The 25,516-nt window shown below is 37.3% G+C and overlaps 2 protein-coding genes across 5 annotated transcripts in view; one reads left to right on the forward strand and one right to left on the reverse strand.

Moving 5' to 3' along the window:
• FTO (FTO alpha-ketoglutarate dependent dioxygenase) overlaps positions 1 to 9,322 on the reverse strand; it is a 230,151-nt gene extending 220,829 nt beyond the window's left edge. For 3 of the 4 annotated variants that reach the window (XM_085071847.1, XM_085071849.1, XM_085071853.1), the window contains exon 1: positions 9,191 to 9,322. In XM_085071847.1, the coding sequence (XP_084927973.1) occupies positions 9,191 to 9,229 (39 nt within the window). In that variant the 5' untranslated portion in view covers positions 9,230 to 9,322. The remainder of the gene's footprint in view (positions 1 to 9,190) is intronic. The other variant, XM_085071852.1, reaches the window with a different exon arrangement.
• Positions 9,317 to 25,516, forward strand: part of RPGRIP1L (RPGRIP1 like) — a 49,113-nt gene continuing 32,913 nt past the window's right edge. The window contains exons 1-3 of the mRNA XM_085071855.1: positions 9,317 to 9,432; positions 12,857 to 12,929; positions 13,634 to 13,725. The gene's annotated coding sequence lies outside the window, so the exon portion shown is untranslated. The remainder of the gene's footprint in view (positions 9,433 to 12,856; positions 12,930 to 13,633; positions 13,726 to 25,516) is intronic.

Raw genomic sequence — 25,516 nt, forward strand, 5'->3', positions numbered from 1 at the left:
GATTTTTGAAGTCTTAAAATGGAATACAAGACTGTGAAATAAAAACACTGGCTGTATTCATAATCTGCTTTTATTTAATTTATGCATATGTATAAATGCTTTCCATAAACACTTCCCATTGAACCAAGACTGATAGTGTCCATATGAATATATCACGGACTATTTTCCTAGACAGCATCAACAGAGGCTCAAGAAATGACAGACAGCATATACCAGATGCCTCCCAAGCTTGACAGTGCAGAAGCTTAATAGCTTCTGGCTTAAAGAATGGGGGAAGTCTACACAAACCAACATTTGTTCCTATAGTTTTCCTCAACTACCACCTTCTGCATGAAGTTCACAAAGAAACAAACCACCAATATGGTACACATATTCACATGCCAGAGGCAAAAAAGCAGAGCACTGAACATCCATAAAAGATAACTGACTACTGAACTGGTTACCACAGTAAAACATCCAAACCAAAAGTTTCCTTTCCCCATTACCACAGATGCAAAGAACCACATAACTGATTCAACCCATCTTATGCTAAATAACTGACGTGGGAATGGCTGGAAAGTGGGGAATAGAGCTGCCTTTTGATCTTACCTCCTGTCAAGTCAGTTTCATTATACTCAAATACAGTATATGAAATAACAAGCTTAATAAAACCTACTTTTTGGCTCCTATGTGGACAGAAGAAGAATTGGATTTTTTAAGATTTCATAATAGCTACAGTACATTAAAAAAATGTCCTTCTACATTTTAGAAAAAAATCCAGGCTTACAGAAACAGTTTCAAACTGATTACAGTTTTGGTATAATTTCCAGTGGCTTTATACGGTATTATAAAATATGGCGCTAACATGTTCTCAGAATATACAATGAAACCTTTTACTTGAAATTAATCTCATTGAAAGATCTTTCCACAATTTTTTTAAAGTAAATGTCTTGCAAAAGTGGTATGTTTGACAAATGTTCATTTTCTTTACAAAAGCTTATTAGAAATTTCTGTTTAGACTCTGACTCTAAATAAGCTTTCCAGTTCAGAAAGATGGTCCTTTTCCTGATGTCTATATACACTGTTTACAATGAAAGCCCCAAAAAAATTTCTCCTACCTAACATCATTACACTAAATAGTTTGTTCTGGTTTTATTCAGTGATTACATACATACATATGCATGATAGGTCAGTTCAGTATTTTATTAACTGCAGTTGTTTGCCATTACATGATTTAGATATCAGACAATTAAGTATTTCCTTTAAGCCCAAGAGCACCATTACCTGCTGCATTGACATAATTTACACTAGAAGTAAACACAGAATGGAATCAGATGATTTTTCTAGATCCTGAGTGCACATTCAAAATCAGTAAGACTGGGTTTCTACAGGCCTTTAACTGCTTGTGAAAATTCTACCTATTTCCATCAGAGTAAAAAAAAGAAATCTATTGCACTTGCATTTGAGCATGAACTTTACCAGTTACACTGTTAGAATTACATCTAAGTGTATGGGTTTTACATGTCAGTAACAGCAATGTTTTCCAATCCAAAAATTTTTTAAACTTGCTGTTCCCTTTTTGGAGATGAAAATTTTATCTGATCTTTACTTCCTTTTTTACCCCCCCATAAGCATAAACAGTGTATGTAAACCATGATTTATCACTAGCAAGATCCAGTGCATGAAATTTCTGCAGAGGACAGAACATCCATGAGATGTGGGAGATCTCAAGTAAAATCTTCTGCCAGTGTAGAGTGGAATCTCTCTGGTGAATTACAGAGGGAAGTTCCAATAATTATAGTATTTGCACAGAAATACACAAATAAGACCCTGAACTTAATATTATGAGGTGTTTGATTTCAATACAGTTTCAAACCTCAGAACAGAATCAACCATATATTTTAATCAGTATTCAAGTATTCACTGCATGAAGTACCAGTTGCCTGAGGGTTATGAAATAATACTAAAAACTTTATAATCATTCATTGATTTAGTTTTGAGCATAGTATATCATTTGAATCCAATGGGAACATAAAGAGCTATTTGTGAGGTCAACCACAGTACAGACAGAGGCTGACATGATATCGATGGCAAGGTGGAAAGAAATTGCCAAATACAGCAGATCAATACCTCGTTTCTCTGTTACACCCTTCTGGAGACATAAAATATATATCTTTACAGCTACGAAAATAATAATAATGAAAGTGGGAGATAAATGCTTCCCTCAAGGTAAACTATTTGATTAGCTGAGGGCAAAGGTGACAAGAGCAGTTACACTAAAGTAACTTCACAGTCTTAAATAAAAATGGTGGGAAGAGCAGCAGAAAAAAAGCACAAAATGAAGCTGAACAAGTTCTAGAAGATAAAGATGTAATTCTTTTAGAAATTGGGGTAGCATGTACACTAAGGTAAAAAACTGCTAAGCTAAATAAGGTAGAGCAGAGTTTCCTCCCATAGTCAGACTCCAGTAACTAATCCCAAGTGTTTTGAAATTGCAGCACTATAATTTTCTATCCAGCAGGATTCAAATATATGTTTAATCTGTACCATACTTTAAATGCCAATAAATACTTATAACCATGTTTTGCACTTCACTAGTGAACCTAACAGAATACAGTAAAACACTCCAGTGCTTTTCAGCCTCAGCTGAAGGAAAGAGGATAACTTGGTAATTTGGATGCTCTTGGTCATTACAGGTAATTAAATAATTTAGAAATGGATGAATTATTAAAAGGACGAGAGCCCAATCCTGCTTCAGCTGAAGGCTGTGTGCGAGTTTGATCATCAACAGCACAGGGAACAGAGACAGGCTTTAGGCAATCGTTCTTTCACCCGTCTTGTTTTCACTAACCTGGGTCAGCTGAAACTGAGTCTTCTCTGATGTAAAAGAAAAAAGTATAATAATTATTCATCAAATGTTTTCAAAATCTAAAAATAAAACTGAAAGTAGGCCCTGTACAGCACCTCTAGTAGAGACATTTCACTACAGCTTTATTCAAAAATGCTGATTTCCATCTGAAACTTCTAAGATTATAAATTCAAAGACTAAAAGGTCTAGGTGACTACACAACTTTCTGAAATCAAATCACCTGCTAACAAGCTCCTCAAGATTTCTCTTCAGAAAGATATTAATTCAAACCCCAAAATTCAATTCACATGAAATTTTATTTTTCTACAGAAAACAGGAAGGATTTTCAAAACTTACTTTCCCTCATTTCTGGGGAAAATTTAATTTTCATGAATGCTACAAGTTATAGAAATATTTGAAAAATAATGTAAAGAACTATCATCGCATTTTTAGAAATTCATGTCTAACACTGGATTTGTAAATTACTGTTTTCTTTGTCTCAATGTTGCTGTTTGAGAACATGCTCGTGTTTAATAAAGGCTAGAAGTTTACTAACAGAAAACCTTAAAGTTAATCTTACATTTGGCAGTGTAGTTTCAGCTGAATAAGCAAACTCCTCCAAATCACACCGTTACACAAGATGCTTTGCTCTACACATTTCTAGGCTACTGCTTCAAAACTAGATAAACAGGCTGTTCACTAGAGAAAGTGGAATTTAGCAAGAAACATATACTGTGTTCATATTTTTCCATAGAAGCGAGGGGAAAATTCAGTGTTCTGAGTCAGAGAAGGAATGAAAATCCCTGTAACGGCATTGATACTCCAATACATTTTAGGACTGTGAAGTCTCTCCAAATGATACAAGTTGAATTGGTTAAATGATAATGAAGAAAGAAAGCAGGGGGTAATTAGGTAGATAAAAATGCTGCCTGTTTCACCAGAGCAAAAATCTAATTTAGACAACAAAAGTTTTCTAAAACACATGGAACGCTACCAGAGTCTTTAAAAAAAAAACAACCAGCTCTGCAGCTTGCCCAACTTCTAGAATGCTCCTTGCCCACCATGTGCTGGCAGGATACCCACGGCTGTCACCTGGCAGGAGCCCAGAGCAGTGAGTCTATGAATGGTCAGGGTTCATGGAAATATCTCCCATACCCAGGTCCTGTGAGCATCATGCATCTCATGCATAACAGCCACTGCACTGAGGCTACACCAGTAAGAGATGTGAGCTTCCAATTTAAACACACGAGTCTATGAAGAAATAGATGAAGCAGAGGGAAAAGTAAAGAAAAAAGAAAAAGAAGCCTTTCCATGCTGAGATATGGGACATGTGCAGCTCACCATATGACTGTCTCATGCAGTGGATCACCAGGATCAAAGCAAACTGAAGACCTTCAGACGCCTGGCACTGCACTTCCCTTACACCACTCCAACACACAAGAGCCTCCCAGGCCAAGATCCACAAAACTCATGTTTTGAGCAGCCATTCCTCATATCCTTAGCTCCAAGATCTTTATAAATTCCAGTATGTGAAGCACAGATCTGTTCTTACTTACAGCAAAAACAAGTGACTGAATGTAAAACAACACGTTTAATAAATCTGCAGAGCCTAAAGTACCACTGTAATTCCGAGCAGAAAGATAGACATGCATTTCTTAATTAAGTAGGTGATGTTCTAGTTAAAACAAAAAGACAACCCTGGGCCATACCTAAGATTAAGTACACGCTCTTGCAAAGGAGGCTCCTACTATTAACGATGTGAAGGCTTTAAATCACAAAACATAAACCATCTAATAGTCTGTATTCAATGGTAAGTAGAAAGTCAGGACACAGACTGATTTGGATTAACACATTTTCAGTTATAACAAGTAATTTTACAGAGGATTAGTATCCTGATGGTCTGATCAATACTAGGCACTGCTGCTATTACAGATGAAGAGAAAATTACCCCTCTAGTAATGAAGTGTGTATGTCTCAGTTCTCCTTCATTTGCCAAGTCCATTACTGTAATGGTTCCAGCATTAGCAGCTGAGGCAATTTAAACAGCAGGAAGGTGATGAATTTAAAAGCAAGAAACATTTGCCACTCATTCTTTCTTGTATTTTATTCTGCATATGCAAGACTTCTACCTGACCATTTCCAATATACAAATCATGTGTTATGTGACTATCAACACTATTTCTTAATTATTGTCTCATTAATAATGGGAAGGTCCAATAATGTGATTACCACAAAAATTGCTACTGGCATATTGGTTGCTGATTCTGCTAAAACTTACACACCATTTACCTAAGCAGAAATATGACATGACAAGAAGCTTATTTAACTGCATCTAAGTTGTTTCATTAATTTTCCTAAATGCAACTTCTAAAAGAATCTAATCTGTCAATCAGCAAATTTTGTTTTGTTTTGGTCTTTCTAATAATGTTTTTTATCTTAAGAGGTAGAACAATAACTGGAAACAATAAATCAACATAATAGAACAAACCATGATAACAATTTTAAAGTTTTTAAACTTCATTGTATGGCATGGGCAACATCTTTCAGCAATAATTCTAAAATCAAACCCTTAATCATGCCTTGAAGTGCTCCAAGAATACTTGCATAATTTTCCTTGAGCATCAGTATGTTGAAACAACCTGTTTTACTTTGTAAACATGTATTATTTTGCAGGCAGCAAAAAAGAGGATGATGCAGAAAATAAGACTTTTGATGATTTCTCAGCTGAAACACTGTATATTCCCTTTTTCTCCTTGTAAATAAAATACATACAAAGCCTTGTGTTATTTAAAGCTTTGTATTTCCTTGCCACTTTGTCCAACATGTCTCACAAATGTGATATTGCATATGAATATCTTTGTAAAAGCCCTTGTGAATATTCAGATATGTGCACACTGTTGCATTTATTATTTGTACAGCAGTAACTTTATTGGATTGGGGTCCCAGCTGTGCTGGGAGCTGTACAAACATAACAGTAGTGTCTGTGGAATACATTCTCTCAGTCAGCGTTCCCAGTAATGTGAATTAGCATAAACAGCTACATAAGGTAATTGTCAACTGGGCTTAGTGGTCTATTCCAAAGACCCATCAAGGTAATACTTTTACTTTAAAAGAAAATAATACTTCCAACTAGGTGAGTATCTTCTCTTTCACATGGTAATGACACAGGGTGTTAATATGCAGGGTGGCAAGAGGAAGCATATACACGATGTAACTAGAACTTGGCCTCTATCATACCAAAACTTACTTAAAAAAATTCCACTTTGACTAAGTCTTGAGAATGTTACGTCTTACAATAAAGATTAACTTTTTTAACTCAGCTGTGAATATCAATCAAGATAATAAACATTCTAGAAGCAAAAAGCTTTCTTCCCAAGTCTAAAAGAATGAAATAATCTACTTAGATTACCAAATAGGAGGTTTAATTATGCTTTGCATGGTACCTTGTCTCCACCCAGTAAAAAAGAAGTGACAAACTCTGACCAAGATTGTGAAGAAAAAAGAATCAAAGTAACTATAAACTGTATTAATTAAAACTGAATTATAATCTAAAACAAACAAACATGAACAAGCCCCCAGAGGACTGCTGCATAAAAATGCTTTTTCAGCTACTGAGCAACATCTACTCTAAACAGCTCTGGTGTTATGCACAGAAGTAATTTTTGCTATGGGGAGACCAGAGAAGCTGGTGGCATGCAACAGCTCCAAAAGCATCTTTAGAAACTTCAGAATAGTTGTGTTTTGTCTACTTAAGATTCAGAGAAATATTCTACAGGACATTAGCATGCCCAACATAGTGTTTAGAAAAGATGAGGAGTTAACTTCTGGCTATGGTTTTCCTACTTTTTTCAGACCCTCTTCCCAAGAATGAATTTGTATTCTCCTCCTTTTGGGCTTGGAATACCAAATACTAGCACAAGCAATTTCATTTCAGCTACACATTTAATCTTACTTAACCCAACTGAGTGATCTGCAAAGTGGAAATTGCTGTATGACAGCACTGCACTCTACAGAACTTCTACCACATGTACTTGGAATAGAAATGTTCTGTAACAGCATAAATCAAAACCTGCTATAGACAAGAAAATTTGAGCCAGAGAACAGCTTATCACATGTAACAAACAAACTACATAATTACAAAGCAAAAGTCAATCAGTGGGATTCTGATAGGCAGCATTTAACTGTACACAGTTATAGCAAAACAAGAACTTTTATTCAGGATTTAATTCTGGAAAACAAGAGACATTGCCAGGAGACACATAACCCAAACCAGCTTCTCTACCCAACCACTTCCCTCTCAGTAGTAGGTCTCATAAATCTTACTCTCCAGAAGAGGCTGGGTTAACCTCACTAATATTTGGTTTGCTAAAAAATATTTTAATCAGTACCTAAATGGAAGTCTTGGCAGCACAACTACAATAAAGACACTGCTCCTTTGTCTTCAGTATTTCTCAGGTGAGCAACATAAGCTAAGAACAGCTAAGCCTATGGATTGAAGGGTGACTTGGCATACTACCAGGAGCCCAGAGATTACAACTTCAATTAGGCTGCAGAAAATAATCAGTATGAGGATGCTTCCATGGAAAAAAAAAAAAGGCTTATGTTCCCTCCAGCATATCCCCCCCTTTTCCCATTCTCGTTTGGCAGCCTTTATTCTAAGATGTTCTACAGGCTCATTTTGCTTCACTTTCAATATAGTCAGCTTCTCTCAAGTGGTACCCAACTGACCACATTCCCCTAAGGCACTCCATAAGTATTGACACCATTAAATCCTCTGTAAGAATCTCTTGTTATTTTTCATCTTTCTCTGTCCGGGCACCTACATCACCTAGCCATGTCTAGAGCAGTAGTCTTGGACCTTACTTCAAGTTTTTCTCATACACTGTTCTAGACACCTCTTCAAGTGCCTTGTCCTCCTACAACCCCTGCCAATGTAGTTCACAGCATCATCCTTTTACTCACTCACACATATCCTTTAGTGATTACCTTATCAAGGGCAATTATTCTCCTAATGAAAATGATTCCCAAATACCTTCAAGACCCACTGAAAAGACAAAGGCCTTTGGATGGATAGCACAAATGTACAGGCTAAAACAAGTATGGGTTGAGGTTTTCTCTGCAAGGTATTTAGATTGGATGGAACATCTGCATATGTTTTGACATATATAGAAAGGGCAGAAGACAAATGTAAAACTGAAATTACTGTCTTTCAGCAGCTTGGGATAACAGAAAGACTAATTACAAAATGACCAGGTATTTTTTAAAGACTTGTTATGAAACTTAGCACGGAAACAGGCTCCAAAGTTTTGTAGTAAAACACTTAGCTGCAAACTTATATCAGACCTTTACCCTGCCTCTGCAGTGAAATAACTTTTAATACTGAATAGTAAATTAGTAGCAATACTAAAATCAGCATGTTCCCTGTTCAGGCATATGAGATTAGCATTTTCAAAGGCATTTTCTATATTTATAATGGAATTAGCCTTCCTTTCATTAACACCACTAATATCAGCACTGTGTTTCCAAACGAGTCACTTATTGTTTCTTAGTACTACTATTTTGTAAACAAAATCAGTTTAAGTACAACAACCATCAAGAGCTGAAGTCAAATACGGTACAATGTAGTAACACAAGCCCTTCAAAGGCACCTGAAACAGCAAACATTCAGCTCTCCTGTTTGTTTCCACAGTGAAGCAGCATCTTCAATGTAAGCACATAACAACATTGCACCTGAACACATGAAAAAGAAAACAAACATTATACAGCTCGGGCGGTATAAAAGGCTTAAAAATGTTTATTTACGTCAGGCTTAGTGTAGAGTACTTTTATATTTAAAAGTTAAGGCGCAGTTACATAGTGCATCATCTCACTGGGAACGCTTCAACAAAAACAAACATATTGTCCTTGCATCAACTTTTCATATACCACAGAACTCTCTTTGAAATTGACTATCTCGCCCAGATGGCACACGCCTGGAGCACTAGCTGCTGTTAGCGCTGCACAAGTGCCCTCATTGAAGGGGAGGAGGGATCCAGGATGTGCAGGTTGAGCAGCGCGCAGCGCGGGCAGCCCGGCCCGGCCATGCCGGCGGGGCGCTGAGGGCGCGGGGCGCTGCTGGCCACACGATGCCGTGAGGCGCTGCCGCCTCGCCACCGCCGCCTGTGCGAGCTCGGGGCTGCGGCTCCGTCCTTCTCACAGCGAACGTCACGGCGGCCTCGGAGTCCCCTAGCTCGGGGCTCCAGCACCGGAGCTACCGGAGCCCCGGCGGGCTCTGCCCCGCTCAGCCCCACGAGCGACGGGGAGAGCGCTGGCCACGGGCACACTCCTCAGGGCTGCGGGGAGCAGGAAGCAAACGGAAGGTACCTTCAGTTCTTTCTCCCGCTCCCCTGCTCTCCTCTTCATGGTGCCGCCTTAGCCGTCCGCCCAGAGCGGAGCAGCGCCCCGCGGGAACACCGCGCCGTTCCCGCCGGCAGCCGCCGGACCGCGGCTCCGCCCCGCACTCCAAGTCCCGGCAGGCCCAGGGCGGCCCGGAAGGGGAAGGGGCTGGTTGGCAACAGCGGCAGTTGCTAACGGAGCGCTGAGAGGAGCAGGGGGCTGGCGGGGCCGTGAGTACGGGGGGTGCTTCTCCTCCTCTGGGCACGGCACGGCGCGGGGAGGACGGGGCTGCCGGAGCTGCCCGGGGCTGTGTCCTGGAGCGGGCAGTGCCCTGCCGGGGAGGCGAGGAGCGGGGCTGGCGGGTCTCGCTCTGAGGGTTCCAGAGCCCAGAGGCTCCTCGCTCGGTGCCCGTGCGAAAAGGCTGGGAGCCTCAGCGTTTGGTTAAAAGGAGCCCTGTAGGCCTGTGTTTTGTACCTGGGAAGGCTGCCGGGCTGCAGCGGGAGCTGAGCTGCTGTGCCCAAGGGCGGGACAGCCCGAGCAGGGTAGGCGTTTCTTCATGAGGCGAGCGCTGCCTTCCTTGCGGCCCTGCCCCTCCCAGCCCTGTCAGTCACCGCCACAACCGGCGGCTGAATCGACATTTGGGAAGTATTGTAAAATACGCTGAAGGCAAGACACGGTTCTTTCGATTTTTCTGTGTTGAAGTAGGACTTAGAGGTCTGAGAGATGTTTCTTCCCCCAGGCAACAGCAGGATGTTGTGATCCCGTTTCCTAATATTCTCCGTATCTTAGCTTTCTTTTCCTCTTCGCCTCCCAAAACACACAGCACTGCAACAGATGATCTTTGAAGGATGATATGTGTATGTGTTTCTTCCAAGTAATAAATGAGATTATTTTGGACTACAAGGCAAATAAAATGCAAGCATTTATCTTTTAAGGACTCAGTAGAGGGAGAACGTAGGCTGGACATGTGTTGCGATAAGCTAAGATAGGTGGGTGGTCCTGCTCACATCGTTTATTGAATTCCCTCTACCAGAGAAGTGAAGTAGGATTTTGTAACAAAAGGATTATCTTGGCCCTGTCTGAGACTCAAATTCAAAATCCACGTTGAAACAATTAAGTTGTAATTTTTATGATTTCACTGGAAATCCCTTTACTGGGAGTCCCTTCTAACCCCACTGGCTGAGAACTTCTAAAACATTAAGTAATCCCCACTCAGTTTTGCTACTTTTGAATGATGTTGCTACTTAATTACACTTCTGTGAGTTATATAAGAATCTGGACCTAAAGCATGAGCTTTGATAAGCATTAATCTTACCACTGTCTGGCCTTGTATAACTGCAAAGCTGTGTGCAGATTTTTCTAGTAAATTTTCAGGTACAGATGGTGACAGAACCACTTTTGTAAGTAGTGCAGTGTATAAGGGAGTTATGGTTTTTTAACTTCACTAACTATATCCAAAATTCTTACTTATATCTAACTTGAAGTTCTTACAGGTTAATCCCAGAGATGTGGAGAATATTCCTCTCTTTGCATATTAAGTTACTTTATCTTATTTTTGAGGAACAATATATGCTGAAATTATTGTAGGGTATCTTTTCTTGGAAATAAAACGTGGTTTAAGTCTTTGAGGTTGAGGATGGCATATGGATCTGTCCAGATGCAAATACAAATTTAAATGCTTTGTTGTGCTTTCTTTTAGGAAATGCTGCACTCTTAAATGCCATCACTTTTGTAGCAGTGTTGTTGTACAACTTTGTCAGATGTAATCGCTTTGGAAATGCTTTCAAAAGTAATATGGAATGCCATGGAGAACTCTCATTTTAGAAATAACACTAGAACCAGACTGTGAGGAAAAGTAATTTTGTTTAAGTATTTGTGATTGACACTGAGATAATATTCAAAGAGAAACTCCAGCATATGTAACACATGCTTTGATGGTTTTTGAAGTTTGAAGTGTCCTCTCTCAAAGCAGCAGCATAAACAGTGGTTATTAGTGATTATTAAAGACATAGGTATGTTACTAATCTGGCAAATAAATTGACAGGACAAATTCTAAATCTGTAATTATATATATGGTCACCTTAAAACCAGGAGGCATGTTTGAACTATTTCTCTCTAAAACCACTATGTCTGATAAAACCAATTAATATGGTTGTTTTTTTAATTTTCTATTTCTGTGGCCCAGGATAGAAAAGATAGCTGAATGCTTAATTTCTTTGTAATGAATTAAATTCTTTGTAATGGGAATGAAAGAATTCTTCCTCTTTCTTTTGAAAATTTCACCTTCTAAGTTTTCAGGACACTTTAGATTTAAATTTGTTTTATTTTGTCACTTCAAGTCATGTCATGTTACCAGTAAAAACTGGCTTTGTGTGCAGCTCTGCTATATTAGTTTGCTTACAGCTTAAGTATTTCTGTGGTTTTGCTGCAGCCAGTAATGGATTACTACTGACAAGAGTTTTTGTTTGAGTGACAAGTATGTGTTGTTTTGTCTCTGTTTTTAAATGAGTAGATTTCTCATATGCTGAAGATAACAGGTAGAAGATATCCATAGCAAAGTTTCTTTAGCAAGTAGCAAATAGTGGAAACCAGTTTTTGTCTGTGTCTGTTACAGTGCTAGAGTTTTGAAGCTTGATTTTTGATAGATCACAAATATTGTAGAGTTATGCTGAAAAAATACTTGTTTACTTCTTGATGTCTCTTGAAACTTGCCAAAGAAAAAAGCCCCTGTCATTTTTCATTTGCGAAAGCATGGACAATCACATTCTAGAAAGACATGTTATGGTAGCATCATCTCTGTGGTACCATCATGAACCAAATTTAGATGATCCTCTAGAAGTAAAGGTTTCTGTTTCCCTTTGATCTGATTTGTGTAGCCTGCTGGTACAGGGACACATAACAGTAACCGCAATAATGAACCTAGACTTGAGTGAAGCCAATGACTGCAGATAGAGCTAATTTAACAAATTACAAACAAGTTTTGAAGATTCATAAGAGTAATGCAAAAAGAGCCGAGGATGCTGAGGAGCTGAATTCCGTTTGATGTGTATTTGTCATTGGTTGCCAATTGTGCCGTCGGCTGCATGGTGTGGATGTCAACATCACAGAGTAGTATTCTCTGTTTCTGTCAGTGTCAGCACTGGAACTGCAACCATATTGCAAGTGTACAAGTGTAGATCAATTCATTGCAATGGTCATGATAAAGAAACGTTTGTTCCACATGGAAGAAAAATGTGTTCCTGTTTATTTATAAACAGTGAAATCTGGAAATAATATTTTCTCATAAATTTTAATGATGAAAAATATAGAAGATTAAAAGCAAGACTGACTTGTTGGAAACTAAATTTCCATTAATCCCTTTTGTTTCTTTAGAACAAAGTCATGAGGAGACTTATTTATGATGGAAGAGATAGCTTAGGCAGCACTTTTGATTATGATTGAATTAAAAGATATTTCATGGGATGTCTGTTCATTATACTGTGTCACTTCTGCCCCTGGTGCAAGTCTCTAGTAGCATCACTGTTAGTTTCCCAATACTTTCCTAGATGATGTTGGATTGGTTAAGGATTTATATCACCAGAAGAGTGTAACAGTGGTTTTGGGGGGGAAGACTGTCCAAAGGACTTCATGTCTCTCCTTTTCCTGTTGTTTCAGCGTTACTTGACTCTGTGACCAACACATAATTTTCTGCACCAGAAGACAAGAACGAAGCAGCAGTTGTTAACAAGTATGTTCATATATTACACCAAAACAAATGTAGTACTTTTTCACATTAATGCTTTCCCCATCTTACTTTGTCATGTAGCTAAACTTTTTGTTGCCTCAAGATAGAAATGTGTTCAGCTTTATGAGAATCCTTCATAGAAGAGTCTTTATCTTCAAAAGTAATTTCTTATATGACAATGATTAAAAGAAGACTTAAGAGGATGCCAGGCAACACTGGAATGACTTCATAACCCCCAGCACCTCTGTTTCAAAGAGTTCCATTCAAAGTGTGGAAGATGGCATTACTCATCTACCAGTCGATGCCTTAAGCTTTTATCTCTCTTTAAGTGAATAAACAATTTAAAAAAACCCAACTAAATAAAACACCCCACATATCTCCTTCCCACAAACACTTGGCTATAAAGACTTAGCCCAAAGATTGCTGAAGACAACAGAACTAGAACTTCAGAAAGCTAACTGTACTTACATTAAATACAATTGCACAAAAAATATGTATTTTTGTGTGTGGATTAAAACAGGCATGAAATGCTTGAGAGTTTAGATTGTCCTCTGAGCAATCCAGTTGAGATAGGAGCATTCACAAGTCTGTCATTTCAGTGAATGTGCCATAACTTTTTCCCTCCTTTTATAAGATGAAATGTTCATTCTAGTCTCAGTTTAAATAACAGATGAGGAGGAATTTCATTTGAATTTTGTTATCCCTAGATAAGCCATGCCTGTTGCAGCTGATGTAACTGTGGGGGACCTGCCTGTGATTCGTACAGGTCTAGCTCCAGCTGGAATTGAAGGATTACAAGGTTTGTACCAGCTGCTATTTATTACAGCTACAGACTTTGATCAGTGGCTTCTTTAGTTTCTTCCTAAAAATGTTTCTGATGTTGCCACTCACAAAATTAAGTTCAAATACCATTCAAAATCTGGGTTACATTCTGAAAGGTGCTGTGACCCATTCTATATTCAAGTTGCTTGTTATAAGAGGGGAGTTGCTGTGAGATGCTAAAAACTTGAAATGTCATTGAGCTCTAGCATTCATCCTTCCAGAAGAAAAGATAAATATTTTGCTGAATTGAGAGCTATGCCAGATCCATTTAACAAAATGGGAACCAAAATTACTATGCAATTCTGATATGTTACTCAGCTGCTATTAGAATGGAAAAACTGGGCTTAGTCTTGTATCTGAGTAAATTTACAGAATTATGACAGTCTTTTCAAGCTTCAAGAGAGTATGTTAACTTTGGAACAGATTAGAAAGCATCTCTTTGGCAGTGCTTATTTTTAAATAGTATCTTTGACAGAACCTGGTTACTTGCTAAACTGTTACCTTTGTGTTGTCTCATATGTAAGCAGGTTGATGTATAATTTTAATAACTTTTTTTTTAATCTGTAAGAGGAAAGAAAAAGGAAGTGCTTCAAATGACAATAAATCTAAAAAACTTAGTCAACAGACTCCTAAGTGTAAAATATAAAACTACTCAAAAAGTTGGGGGCAGGGGGTTCAGTGTTTCAAAGTGAGTTTTTACTTTGAACTACATGTCGTTGAATGTATAGAAGGTAATTTAAAGTTGTCTTTGTTTGGGTAGAATCATCAACTGTGCAGAATGTAAAAGGTCAGCAAGCTGTGTAACAAATCAGTTGAGAAGAACTGGAGGACAGATTTCTTGATATACATAATGATCACATCTTACTCAAGCAACATGCAAATAAGGAAGAGGAGAAAACTAAGAGGTATGGGGTTAATACTTTTATTTTAGCTTACAGTAATATTTTTGTCCCTTAAAACATCAACAAATTAAAAATGCTGATTTCTCCCAGAGCACTTTCTAAAGCAGTACCAAAAATCACTCTTTGGAATTAATTTTTGTGGTAATTTCTGGTTATCTCTGTGTATGTATGTCTTTGTGGTGGACTGTATTAGATCTCCATGTACAGAGGTACAGCACTGTCTGTCACTTTGGAGCTGTACCATGGGTTCAGAGCTGTGCTGGCAGGGTACAGCAGTGTGGCTAGCACAGGTTTTTCCCATGAGAAATTTTCTTGTGTTTTATAAATAAAGATAAAGTTTGGATGTTGTTGGAACAGTGTCCCAGAACTTGGACAGTGCAGGCCTGGCCAATCAGGCCTGGGGGAAGGCTTCTGACTGACCAATCTGGGTGACTTTTGAGAACTCTATATATGTGATGAAATCAAAACAATAAAGGTCATTCCTTCTTGCCACTGAGAACTGATGCATTCATTACTCTGCTAGCTGCTCAACAGCGACACAGCAGATGTTCTGGGAACTGTAGGAGAGGCTGTAGAAGGCTAATGATTAATCAGGAATTTCATTCTAGAATCAAAATGGTCTATACAGTGAGATTTCACCCCTATTTTTGTCATTCTCTGGCCTTCAAGAAATTGACTAGCATCTAGCCTTTAGTCTCAAGCTGGGCCTTGAAGCTTGAACCTTCAAGGGAAGGTTCAGGTTGGACATTAGGAGGAATTCCTTCACAGAAAGGACGATTAAACCTTTGAACGGACTGCCCAGGAAGGCGTTTAAGAAATGACTGCAGGTAGCACTCGGTGCCATGGTCTGCTTGACAAGGTGGTGTTCAGTGAAAGGTTGGGCTGAATGATCACAGAGGTCTTTTCCAGCTTAATTGATTCTGTGATCATCTGGTTAGCCCTAAAATACCTTTATAATCAGCTGTCCTCTATTCAGTGTAATAGAAAACTTCAGTGGAGAAGCCCCAAGTAGCATGAAGAGCAGAGTACCCAGTGTGCCCAAATGTACCCAAGCAACTTCAGGCTTATTATTAAACTTAATGCTGTGCTGGCAAACCAGTCAGGGCTCAGGAAAACTGTGCATGGTATTACTGCATTGCAAGAGGGCTGATAAATCCAAAAGCACCATGATTCCATTCTCACATTGTGCTGTACTTAATAGAATCATGCTGCATCCAAGCAAGGTGTGGTCAGAAGCTAGAAGATTCATAAAAGAAGAGCTGAAAATATTGCGTCTATACATGGGACTATGTCATCATTTTTTTAAGTCCAAAGCATTCTTTCCTTTTGACTCAGTATTCAGTGAGTGGGGAACAAATTGACCAGCATGACATAACTTCCATCTTTTCTGTCAAGCTGTTGTCAAATACAAGATGGTGGAACAAATGCGTTGCTTGCTTATTCCAAACAACATTTCCTGTGTTTCTGTTAGATGACTTACCAAATGCACTAATCATTCACTTAGGTAGCATTACACGGAGTGTCCAAATTGAAATACCTGAATTAATACTTTATGACACAGAAAATAAAAAATACAGTGTTTGCCAGAGAAAAAACTTAACTCCTCAAGCTGAATTTCTTTTCCAGCATCCCTTACCAAAATCCTTTTTACTGGATGTTTGGAATGAATTTGCAGTAGAAGAACATGTTAAAAACTCAACGTAAACAAAAAACCTGCTTACAGGCAAGTAACATTCTGTAACATCCTGAAGTTATTATGGGCTTTTTTTTGTTTCACTTTTGTTCTTTTAAGTAGAAGCTTCTGTCCACAAGTATACAAAAAATAAAACAAGCCCCTTTAAACAAATGAAGTGTGTCCTTATTTTCAGTTTTCTTTCTGGGCTTTCAGAAATAGATTCCCTGTAAACTAGATACAGGTCTTGAAGATGTGCAACCAACTTAGTAAAGTCTTGAACTTGTCTCTCTCATCAAAGCCACCTTTTCTTTCTTTATGTGCCAAGTTTTTTGCATTCACTGCTGAGTATGTTTTCTGTTCATGCATGTTACATCACCCCCATGTGCCCTCCCTGCCTTTTGTTCTAGTTTACCAATGTTTATCAAAACTAAAGGAAATCAAAGGTACAACCCTTGAGACACCACAAGCAAAATTTGTATCCTTTTAAAGACAGATGACAACCATACCCTCTGTATCTAATTATATTCTGCAGCTAGCAGAATATATGTTCCTTCTCCGTGAACATTGGTAATATTTGCCAAGTGTAAAACTGAGTAATGAAAGCTGTGAAGTCACTTTTTCTGGAGTACCTCCTTAAATATCACCACCTATATATTTTAGCCACTTTAGACATGAAATATATATTTAAATCCTAAAATACTAGAAATTATATATCATTGGAATGTTGCATATTATTAGCATTCTTTCAATAGTTGAATGTTCTGTGGAATTGCAGCTTTTATAGTTCGCCCACCACATCCCAAATCTGTAACTTTACTTAACAGCATGCAGAGGTTCCTATATAAGGTCATGCATTAAAAATTACATTTAAGCAGCATATGGAGTAAATATGTGTCCTCCCTTTACTAACCTTAAATGATAAGCCTTAGGAAACTGTTATTTGTCAGTGCTATAAAGCAGATTGCTGCACAGTGGTTTCAATTATCTTCAAAGAGTTCTTCACAGGCAGTAATAGTTATATCAAAACCTGAAATTTATTATTCAGGTTCTATGCTGAAGTCTTCACAGTGATTATGTTCCTTTCAACAGAATGCTTTTTATGCTGACTTTTCACATTCTTTTTCATCTTTTTTATTATTTTCCCCAGAATGACCACCAAGTTAATACGGCTTGTTAATGATAAAAAAAAGTCTGAACAGGTTGGTGGCGGCCCCAAGTGGCTGGGTCAGGCCTGGAGCTGGAAGAAAGGATTGAGCATTGGCAAGAAAGAGTTCATGAGCTTGAGAAACAAAACGAGAGCCTCCCTAGCAAACTCCTTTCAGCTGACCAGCAGCTCCAGATTCCAGGCCATAGAACTTGTCCATACAGCTGTGTTCAATCTTTTTTTAGCAGTGTTCTCAAAAAAGTAAATGAGGCTGCTGGTGTGCCAGAGCGCACAAAGAAAGGTGTAATTCCCATTTATTAAAAACAGTGGTTTAAATCAGTATCCCTAATAATTGCTTCGCTGTAGCAAGTCCATACCCCTTTTTGTTCATCATTGGGCAATAATAGTACCTGTAGGCAGAAGGGCTGTTCTTTCTCCTTGTCTTTGTATTTATTTATAGTGGTCATGATAGCTTGTTAGCTGCTTTTGAAGTCCTTATGATGAGAATCCACAGTAGTCGGGGAGTTTAAACAAAAGTACAGATTTGAAAAGACATTAGCTATCAGGCAAGTTTTCTAATAGTGGAAATCACTGGACTTCCTTAGTATAACTTCTCTACATGTTAAAGGGTTATAAAAGTAGTATATGAAAGTTTAGTGTTATCATGTTATAACCAAGTTTCACATCTGTAGTTTATTTGCACATGTTTTTCCTTTTTTAATTTCAAGGTTTGTTCTAGTCTCTTGATACATGCGTGCACAACACTGCAGACTTGAAAAATCTATCACACGTGTGGACTTTGAAAGGCAAATACTACCATGCAGCCATCTATAATTGTGCTTTTTACTGTCGAGACTTACTGCTTAAGGCAGTCTCACTCTCAGTCCTTAACTTACTGTAATTACATTTGGAAATCACACTTCTAAACTCTCCAATTTTCCTAGGAACATTTGTAGAAATACTTGTATTCAGTTAACTTATGTGCTGAGCTGATAATGTGTTTTAAAAAACCTCAAGAGTTACAGTCCTGATTTAAACCTGAGTCAGCAGAATAGTCTCCTTAACTTCCAGAAGTTACGGGTCAGGCTAGTGGCCAGTTACACCCTCACACCAGTCTTCATTTTCATTACATTGATTGCTCAGGTATATGAGAACAGAAACAACTCTTATGTTTTTAGACAGATAAGAAAATGTTTGTCTCTACCACTTTGCCTCATGCAAGTTTTGACAATTTTAATACACCAATGTGTTACACTTCCTTTAATTAACTGGGCATTTTTATTCCCAAAATCAATTAGTTTGGTTTTTATCTTAACAATGCAAAAATAGGGTAAAAATAAATTTATTCAGGCCCAGTGCTACCAGATAGAAGAGGGCCACTTGGTTCCAAGAATATAAATCAAATGTTGATATGACACAGTGGGAGGACTTACCTTGGCCTAAAAACAGGTCCAGATCTAAGACATCCTGTGCAGAACTAGGATTGGGACCATATTGATTAAGGCAGAGATTCTTAAACGAACGAAAACATGAGTAATTAAAAAACCAAAAAAAAAACCAGAAAAAGGAAAAATTGTCCACAGAACATCCAGCTCAGATAACAATGTTCAGGAATTTTGCAGAACTTCTAGTGTGCTTGTCTGTTTTCTGAGGCCTTGTCCAAACTAGAGGGGATTCTGGTAATTTGAGTGCTCTGAAGATGCAATTCCTTAACACATTTTCCTAAGGTGAAGACTTACTAGAAATCTAGTAACCAGTACTCAGAACCTGAACACAGTAATATTGTCTTCCAGAAGGTCAGAGAATACTTTCTAGAATATTCATTAGCATAGACTATTTCATGTTTTTGTCTTGCATATATTCATGTCCTGCCCTTTTGATCACTGATGATAAACCCAACAGACTGGTGTTGGATATGTGTCCCTGAATCTCAAATCATTTTTAGTGCAGATCAGAAAACATGCAGGACACTTATCCAAAAATAAAATGCTTGGAAAAATTGAGGAGAGCTTAGCTGTCTCTAGGGTATGAAGAGACAAAAAAAATCCACAAAGAATAAATATACCTTACCTGCTTTGTGTTTGGCTGCTTTAAAAATACTATAGCTAATTGATCCAAAAGATCTTCAATATAATTCTTACAAAATTTTAGGTATAGGTGCATAGCAAATAGTTTGATGTTCATTAATACCCATGAATAATTTAGAGTCTAAAACAGTCAAAAATTAATGGCCTTGTATAAGCATAAATTAGCAAATTACATGTGGCTGTACAGTGCAGCAAAGTCAGGCAAACATGCATGCAGAAGGTGTTCATAATAAAGCCTCTATTAGTTTAATCTTTTTTCCTTCTTGTCTTTAGCGTTTTCAAAAAATACATGCAAAATTCTACAGCTTTGCATGTATGTTCCCCTTTTTGATTGTTTCAGTTTCAGACTGTTACCTTTAATTGTATTAAGGATCTAATATGGCATGATCCTGCATTTCTTACTAGTTTGATTGCAATGGAAGTTCCTGGGTGAGAAATACGTCGTCAGTTCTTTAACTGCCTTTCAAGGGAGGAACCCCGTTACTGTGTGTGAGCATTCTTTTGTGCATCAGTGGTGCTACATAAATAATACATCATAATGTTTGCTATTAAATTATTCACAGAGTCATAAGTCTCCCCTATTCAGAATTTCCTTTATGTAGTTTAAATAGGCTAAAGAAGTTGTTACCATAAATAATTTCTCAGTCTGTGCCTACAGTGAATTCAGAAAATATTTTAAATATTTTTTTATTATTTGAAAATAATCTGTTTCGAAGAACTTCTGTGCTTCATTTTTCTATAGATAAACACTCTTCAAGTACAGCAGATAGAAACTGAAGATAATACCTAAATTCAATGTCAACTACCATATTTCTGTGAAGACTTTTAGGGAGTTTGAAAGTAGAGATGCACTTCAAATTCATCTAAAAATCGTTGAATAAAGTCAGGCTCTAAAGAGTAGTGCAGATCCTTACCTATGTTTATGAAATTACTTGTATTCAGTCCATGATACTTGACCTAAGTTACTATCTGTGAGTTCATGTTTGAAGCTCTGGAAGTATTTCCTTTATAGTCTATTTCTAGTTTGAAACCTGATAGAAGATATGTTAGTATTTGAGAGTTACTTTAATCCCCATGTTTTCCAACTCATGCATTTTTTATGCTGTATGAATACTGGAATACGGGAGAAAAGCCTGGAAATTTGGGTGACCAGTAAGGTCATCTCAGTTCATCTTTGTAGCTTATGTTTTTGGATTTTGATATTATTATTGCTATTATTATTGTGTTTTGTAAAAAAACACGTGGCTGTCATTCTGCTACGTAACCACATAAAGAGTGTTGAAATTCTTTAGGAACTGTGTGGTGCCAGAAGGACTGTGCTTCCACCAGTCTCTTTGCTGTAGCACCATTTGATGTCAGCCTGCTGTTAGGTTACTGTCAACCTTCAGGAAAACATTCTTTATTCTGCTACATTTTTAAGAAGTTCTTGTGATTGAAATAACTATAGCTTCCAAATAGTTAAGCAGCCACAGTTTATCATTAGTCCATCATCAATAGGGAAGGGAGGTACTGGCTATCTTGGGTCCTATATCCACAAAAAATCCAGTAATATTTTAAAACTGCCTTTGCAGCTTCACTACAGTTTCTGTCTAACACCACAAGAGCTACGTATGGAGCTGGGTTCATATGCAGTACTCCTTGAGATGATTATTGTAATATGGCTGCAATCAATGTTTTTTTCTGTATTTAATTGGAGTTAGCTTGGGGATTCTTTCAGGAATGTATAAATCTGCCTTAAGGGACAAACTTGGCCTTTCGATTATTAGACTAAACACATTCTGAGTACAAAATTTATCTACAATTAGCTCGACTGTTGGTAATTAAAAGATGGCCAAAACCACAACCTTGTAATTTGATGTCTACGATACACAGTGTGCAAAGTAAAACATTAATTCTAAATAAGGTCATTTTGCAAGCAGGTATCTTTACATAATTTGATAACCCATAGTACTCTCCAAAAACATCTTTAAAGCCATTCCAGAGTGCATTTGTGAAACAAATGCATGTTTGTGCATTTGGTTTAGTTGATTTTTTTAATGAAAAAAGCTTATTTACCCATCAGTTTTTAATTCCTTTGGCATTTTTTGCTGCATTGTGACTCTGGATTTAAATCTAGTACAGGTATTATTTAAATCTATTAGATATGTGTAGATTTTTTAGATAGAACTACACATTCATCTTCAATACTTCTATGCTTGGGAGTTTGTATGTCTGTCTGTCTTGGCCATTGGTGTATTTGTGGTTAAGAACAATTAGCTGAAAAGCCTTTTGCTTATTTTGCCAGACAGAGGGCACGTGACCCTGAGAAGTTTGGTGGCCATGGGTATTTTACTTGCTTGACTTTCCAGTTTTGAATATGAATGGGTAAAGTTTTTGAGCCACTAATCCAGTTAATACAATAGTCAGGACCTTAAGAGGAGTCTTGGTATTGTATCCATGTCTTGCTCATATGGAAGCAAAGACAAGATCCAAGGGATGTGGTTTAATTAGACCTCAATTTTATTAGCTTAGCCATCTGGGATTTACTGGCATAAATTTGTACAGTGGAGGTCAAGATCCTTTCTTTAATCATTTCCTTCTGGAGTAGGTTGCTATCAGTGCCCCATTCCCACACAGCTGGTCCCCAGCCTGTTTTGGGACTCCATTCTATATGCTTTTAATCCAAATGATAAGAGGTCTGGAAAAGAGATTGTCTCTTTGGTGTACTTCAGACATTAACCCCAAAGATAATTCTTAGCTTTTTTAAGAGTCACTTTCTCCTAACTTCATTTTCCATTTCAGACTTTTAAAGTCAGCATGAAGATGAGGTCTTAAGTGGAAGGATAGAGTTCAGGTTCCTTATTTCTGCAGTTGTGGTAGAAGGCATAGAGCTAGATCAGTTTGCCCATTAATTCATGTTACTGCCTCCAAAGGGATATTAGTTCCTTTTCTTTTTCTGACTTCTGTTCCAGCACTACTTTCATTTGTCCAGGTTTTGTGGCAATTTTTTTTTTTTTACATTTTGGGCAGTAAAGAAAATATTGATTGAGCTGTCTCAGTATAACTTTAGTCTTGCGCATTACTTTGAGGGAAATACTTAAGTGAAAAATAGTAGTTAATTTCTATTGTTTGTATATAATCCCTATTTTTAAGATAAATCAGAATACCTGGGCAGATGTTCAGGGAGCAGAATATACCTACCTGGGAGGTAGAAGCCTGTGTTGGTCATCTGTTTCTAGTCTACTGGTTTGTGACTTAATTTCTAGGAAAATTATCCTTGCCAAAGAGTCTTCCTCAATTAACTTCGCCTTGCCCACGAAATCTGAAAAGATCTCATTGTTCAACAGCAAGCTCTTTTTCATATACCTGTTAGCAGGGGGCATTTCTTAGGCATATTTTATTTAAATAAATAACTTGCGATTGATATAATGCACTAATAAGTAATTGCACATGCTTTCTGTAGCTCTTAAAATTACAAGAATTGAAATTATCCAAATAAGTAATTTTTCACTTCTGAATTTGAATAATTTACTCCATAATATTAGTATTTCAAACTTGTTTAAATCAAATGCTGTTTTGTTCACTGTTGAAAAAATAGTTAATGTTGACTGTCAGAAGCTATGCAGTTTACATCTGTACATCATAAATTTCACTATCATCTGCTCCTTTTTCTACTTAAAAAGGAAAAAAAGCCCTCTGCTTAAAAAAGAAGGGGGAAAAAAGAAGCCTTTGAAGGCATCAGACTCTTTTGTTTGATGTGTGGAACAAGATTAATAAAAACGTGCCACTACATTAGCTTTTAAATAGCTAGCATGAGACAGTGCTGCTGTCTATACTCACCACAACTTTAATTTATGTAGATAACATGTTTTAGACACATGATAGTTTTAGCATTTAGTTAAGCCTATTTCTTGGGGCAGATCTCAGATTTTTGACTGTGTTTGTCTTCTGTGTAAGGACAATTAACTGGGCAATGCCAAAACACAATAGCATTTGATATTTGGAAGAATAAAAGGGAATTATTTCACGTACTCAGCTGGTTTGCAGATGTGTGAGCTTTGTAGTCCATTCTCTTGCTCCAGCGTGGCATTGGGACAGTATGTCCAATATGTCTAAAATAGATAACTATTGGAAGAGAAATTACCTTTTCAAATGTTTAATATTAATTTGGATCTTATGATAATTTATAGTAATACAAATCAGAATCAGTTTCTCTTCCCATAGTTGAAGAAAAAATGGAAATAACAGTTGCACTATTTGAAGTAAGGGAAAACATCCAAGTGAATATTTCTTTAAATTTTCATTCATTTTGAACGTCCTTTCTATTAACAGTACATTGAACAGTACATGCTCAAATCTCATAATCTCAGAATTGTAAGAATATCTACATAGATACTATGTGATTTTCCTGTAAGTAAGACACACCTGCAGCATGTTTGAATACAAGCCTTCAGCTGTTACAAATTGCTAATCACTTTTTTTTAACCATGTTTGATATGTTTAAACTATGAGAGGAGATTCCATAAAATAGTATTCTTCTGGCACCAGATACTTCAGATAGTGGAAAAGTGTGTGGAAAACAAATAATCTCTTTAAATATAGGATTCAGGTTTCTCAAAGGTGTTGGTGTATTGCTTGAAGCTGCTGTATCATCGTGTTTATTTACCTACATTCTGTAATGTGAACTATAGAAGAAAAAATCAATTTGGGTACTACACCCTAAATCTTCTCCCAAACATGGTGTAGAAGGGTGGTTTGCAAAAGAGTTCAACTTTTCAAAAGAAAAGTAATATAATAATTCATTTTGTATTTTTAAGCTCATGATGTATTTCTGTTTAAATTTGAAGACTAAACATTTGGGACAATGTGGGAATTATCAAGGTCTGTAAACAGCTGGTTGAGAAAAGCAGTGCTCTTTCAGCAATGGAAAGAAAATTTCTCCAGTTTGAAGAAATATTTGCAATTTGGTCAGTACATTCGCGTACTCTTATCACATAAGCCTGTGTAGAAGGACAAAAAAATATACACTGTTCTTGATTTTGAGTCAGTACTGAGTACATGAAAATAAACCACATACTTTATTACTCTCAAGCTGTTCTGAATGGAGTAAGGAGTTTTAGTCTTAAATTTTGGCTTTTTTCAGAAGGGTCTAAGACCTCTTAGTGATTGTATCTGCAAAGTCATCCCAGGCAAATTGTGAAGAACGAACTGAGTTCTCTGGCAACTGAAAGTGATGATTTAAAGAGAGAGCTTTGACTTAAATATACTGATTTACCAAAAAGGGAGTACCAGATCCCTGTCACTTTATCAGTTTTTGATAAAGCTGGGGAGGTTTGGCTATTTTGTTCTCACATTCAATTTTAACTTGTGTTCATGTGTTCATGAAAATTATTTTAGATGTCTACTGTAAGTAATAATTTTCTTTATAAGAAAGAACAGTTTTATGAAAATATCACCACAACATGCAATTCCATGGTAGATTCTTTATAGATTTTAGTTATACAGCTCTTGCCTCCCTTTCCCATATGTGTTTGGAGAACTGCATGTGCATATTGAGTGGTATGGTTGGAAGCTTGGAAATGGGAGAGATCCTGTAAGTAGGGGAATCCTAACTGCAATAGAGCTTTATAAAGTATCCTAGCCTTATGAGGTGGAAGCACTAGGTACCCTTGTAAACACTTACTGCTGCCTGCTTCTTGTTATTTTAGCATGCTAAATGGCACTTGTGCCATTGGATTTGTGTTCAATTCCTTTTTTCCTGTGTTTAGTTTCTGTATTTTTCTGTGCTTTGCCTCCCTCCTCCTCTTTGCTGTAGTACCTATGTGCTTTCTGCCGAAGCAGTTCTTCTGTTAGTAGCTCAAATCTAGTTTTTCATAGGGTGAGCTATGTAGAATGTAAATTCCAGGGGAGAAGGGTTTCACGTGGCTTTTTGTGCTCTTAAATAGTGATAAATAAACTGTTCCATTTGAAATCATGTATGA

Source organism: Lichenostomus cassidix, chromosome 11, assembly GCF_008360975.1.
Source record: "Lichenostomus cassidix isolate B80296 chromosome 11, HeHo_3.0, whole genome shotgun sequence".
NCBI classification, from domain to species: Eukaryota; Metazoa; Chordata; class Aves; order Passeriformes; family Meliphagidae; genus Lichenostomus; species Lichenostomus cassidix.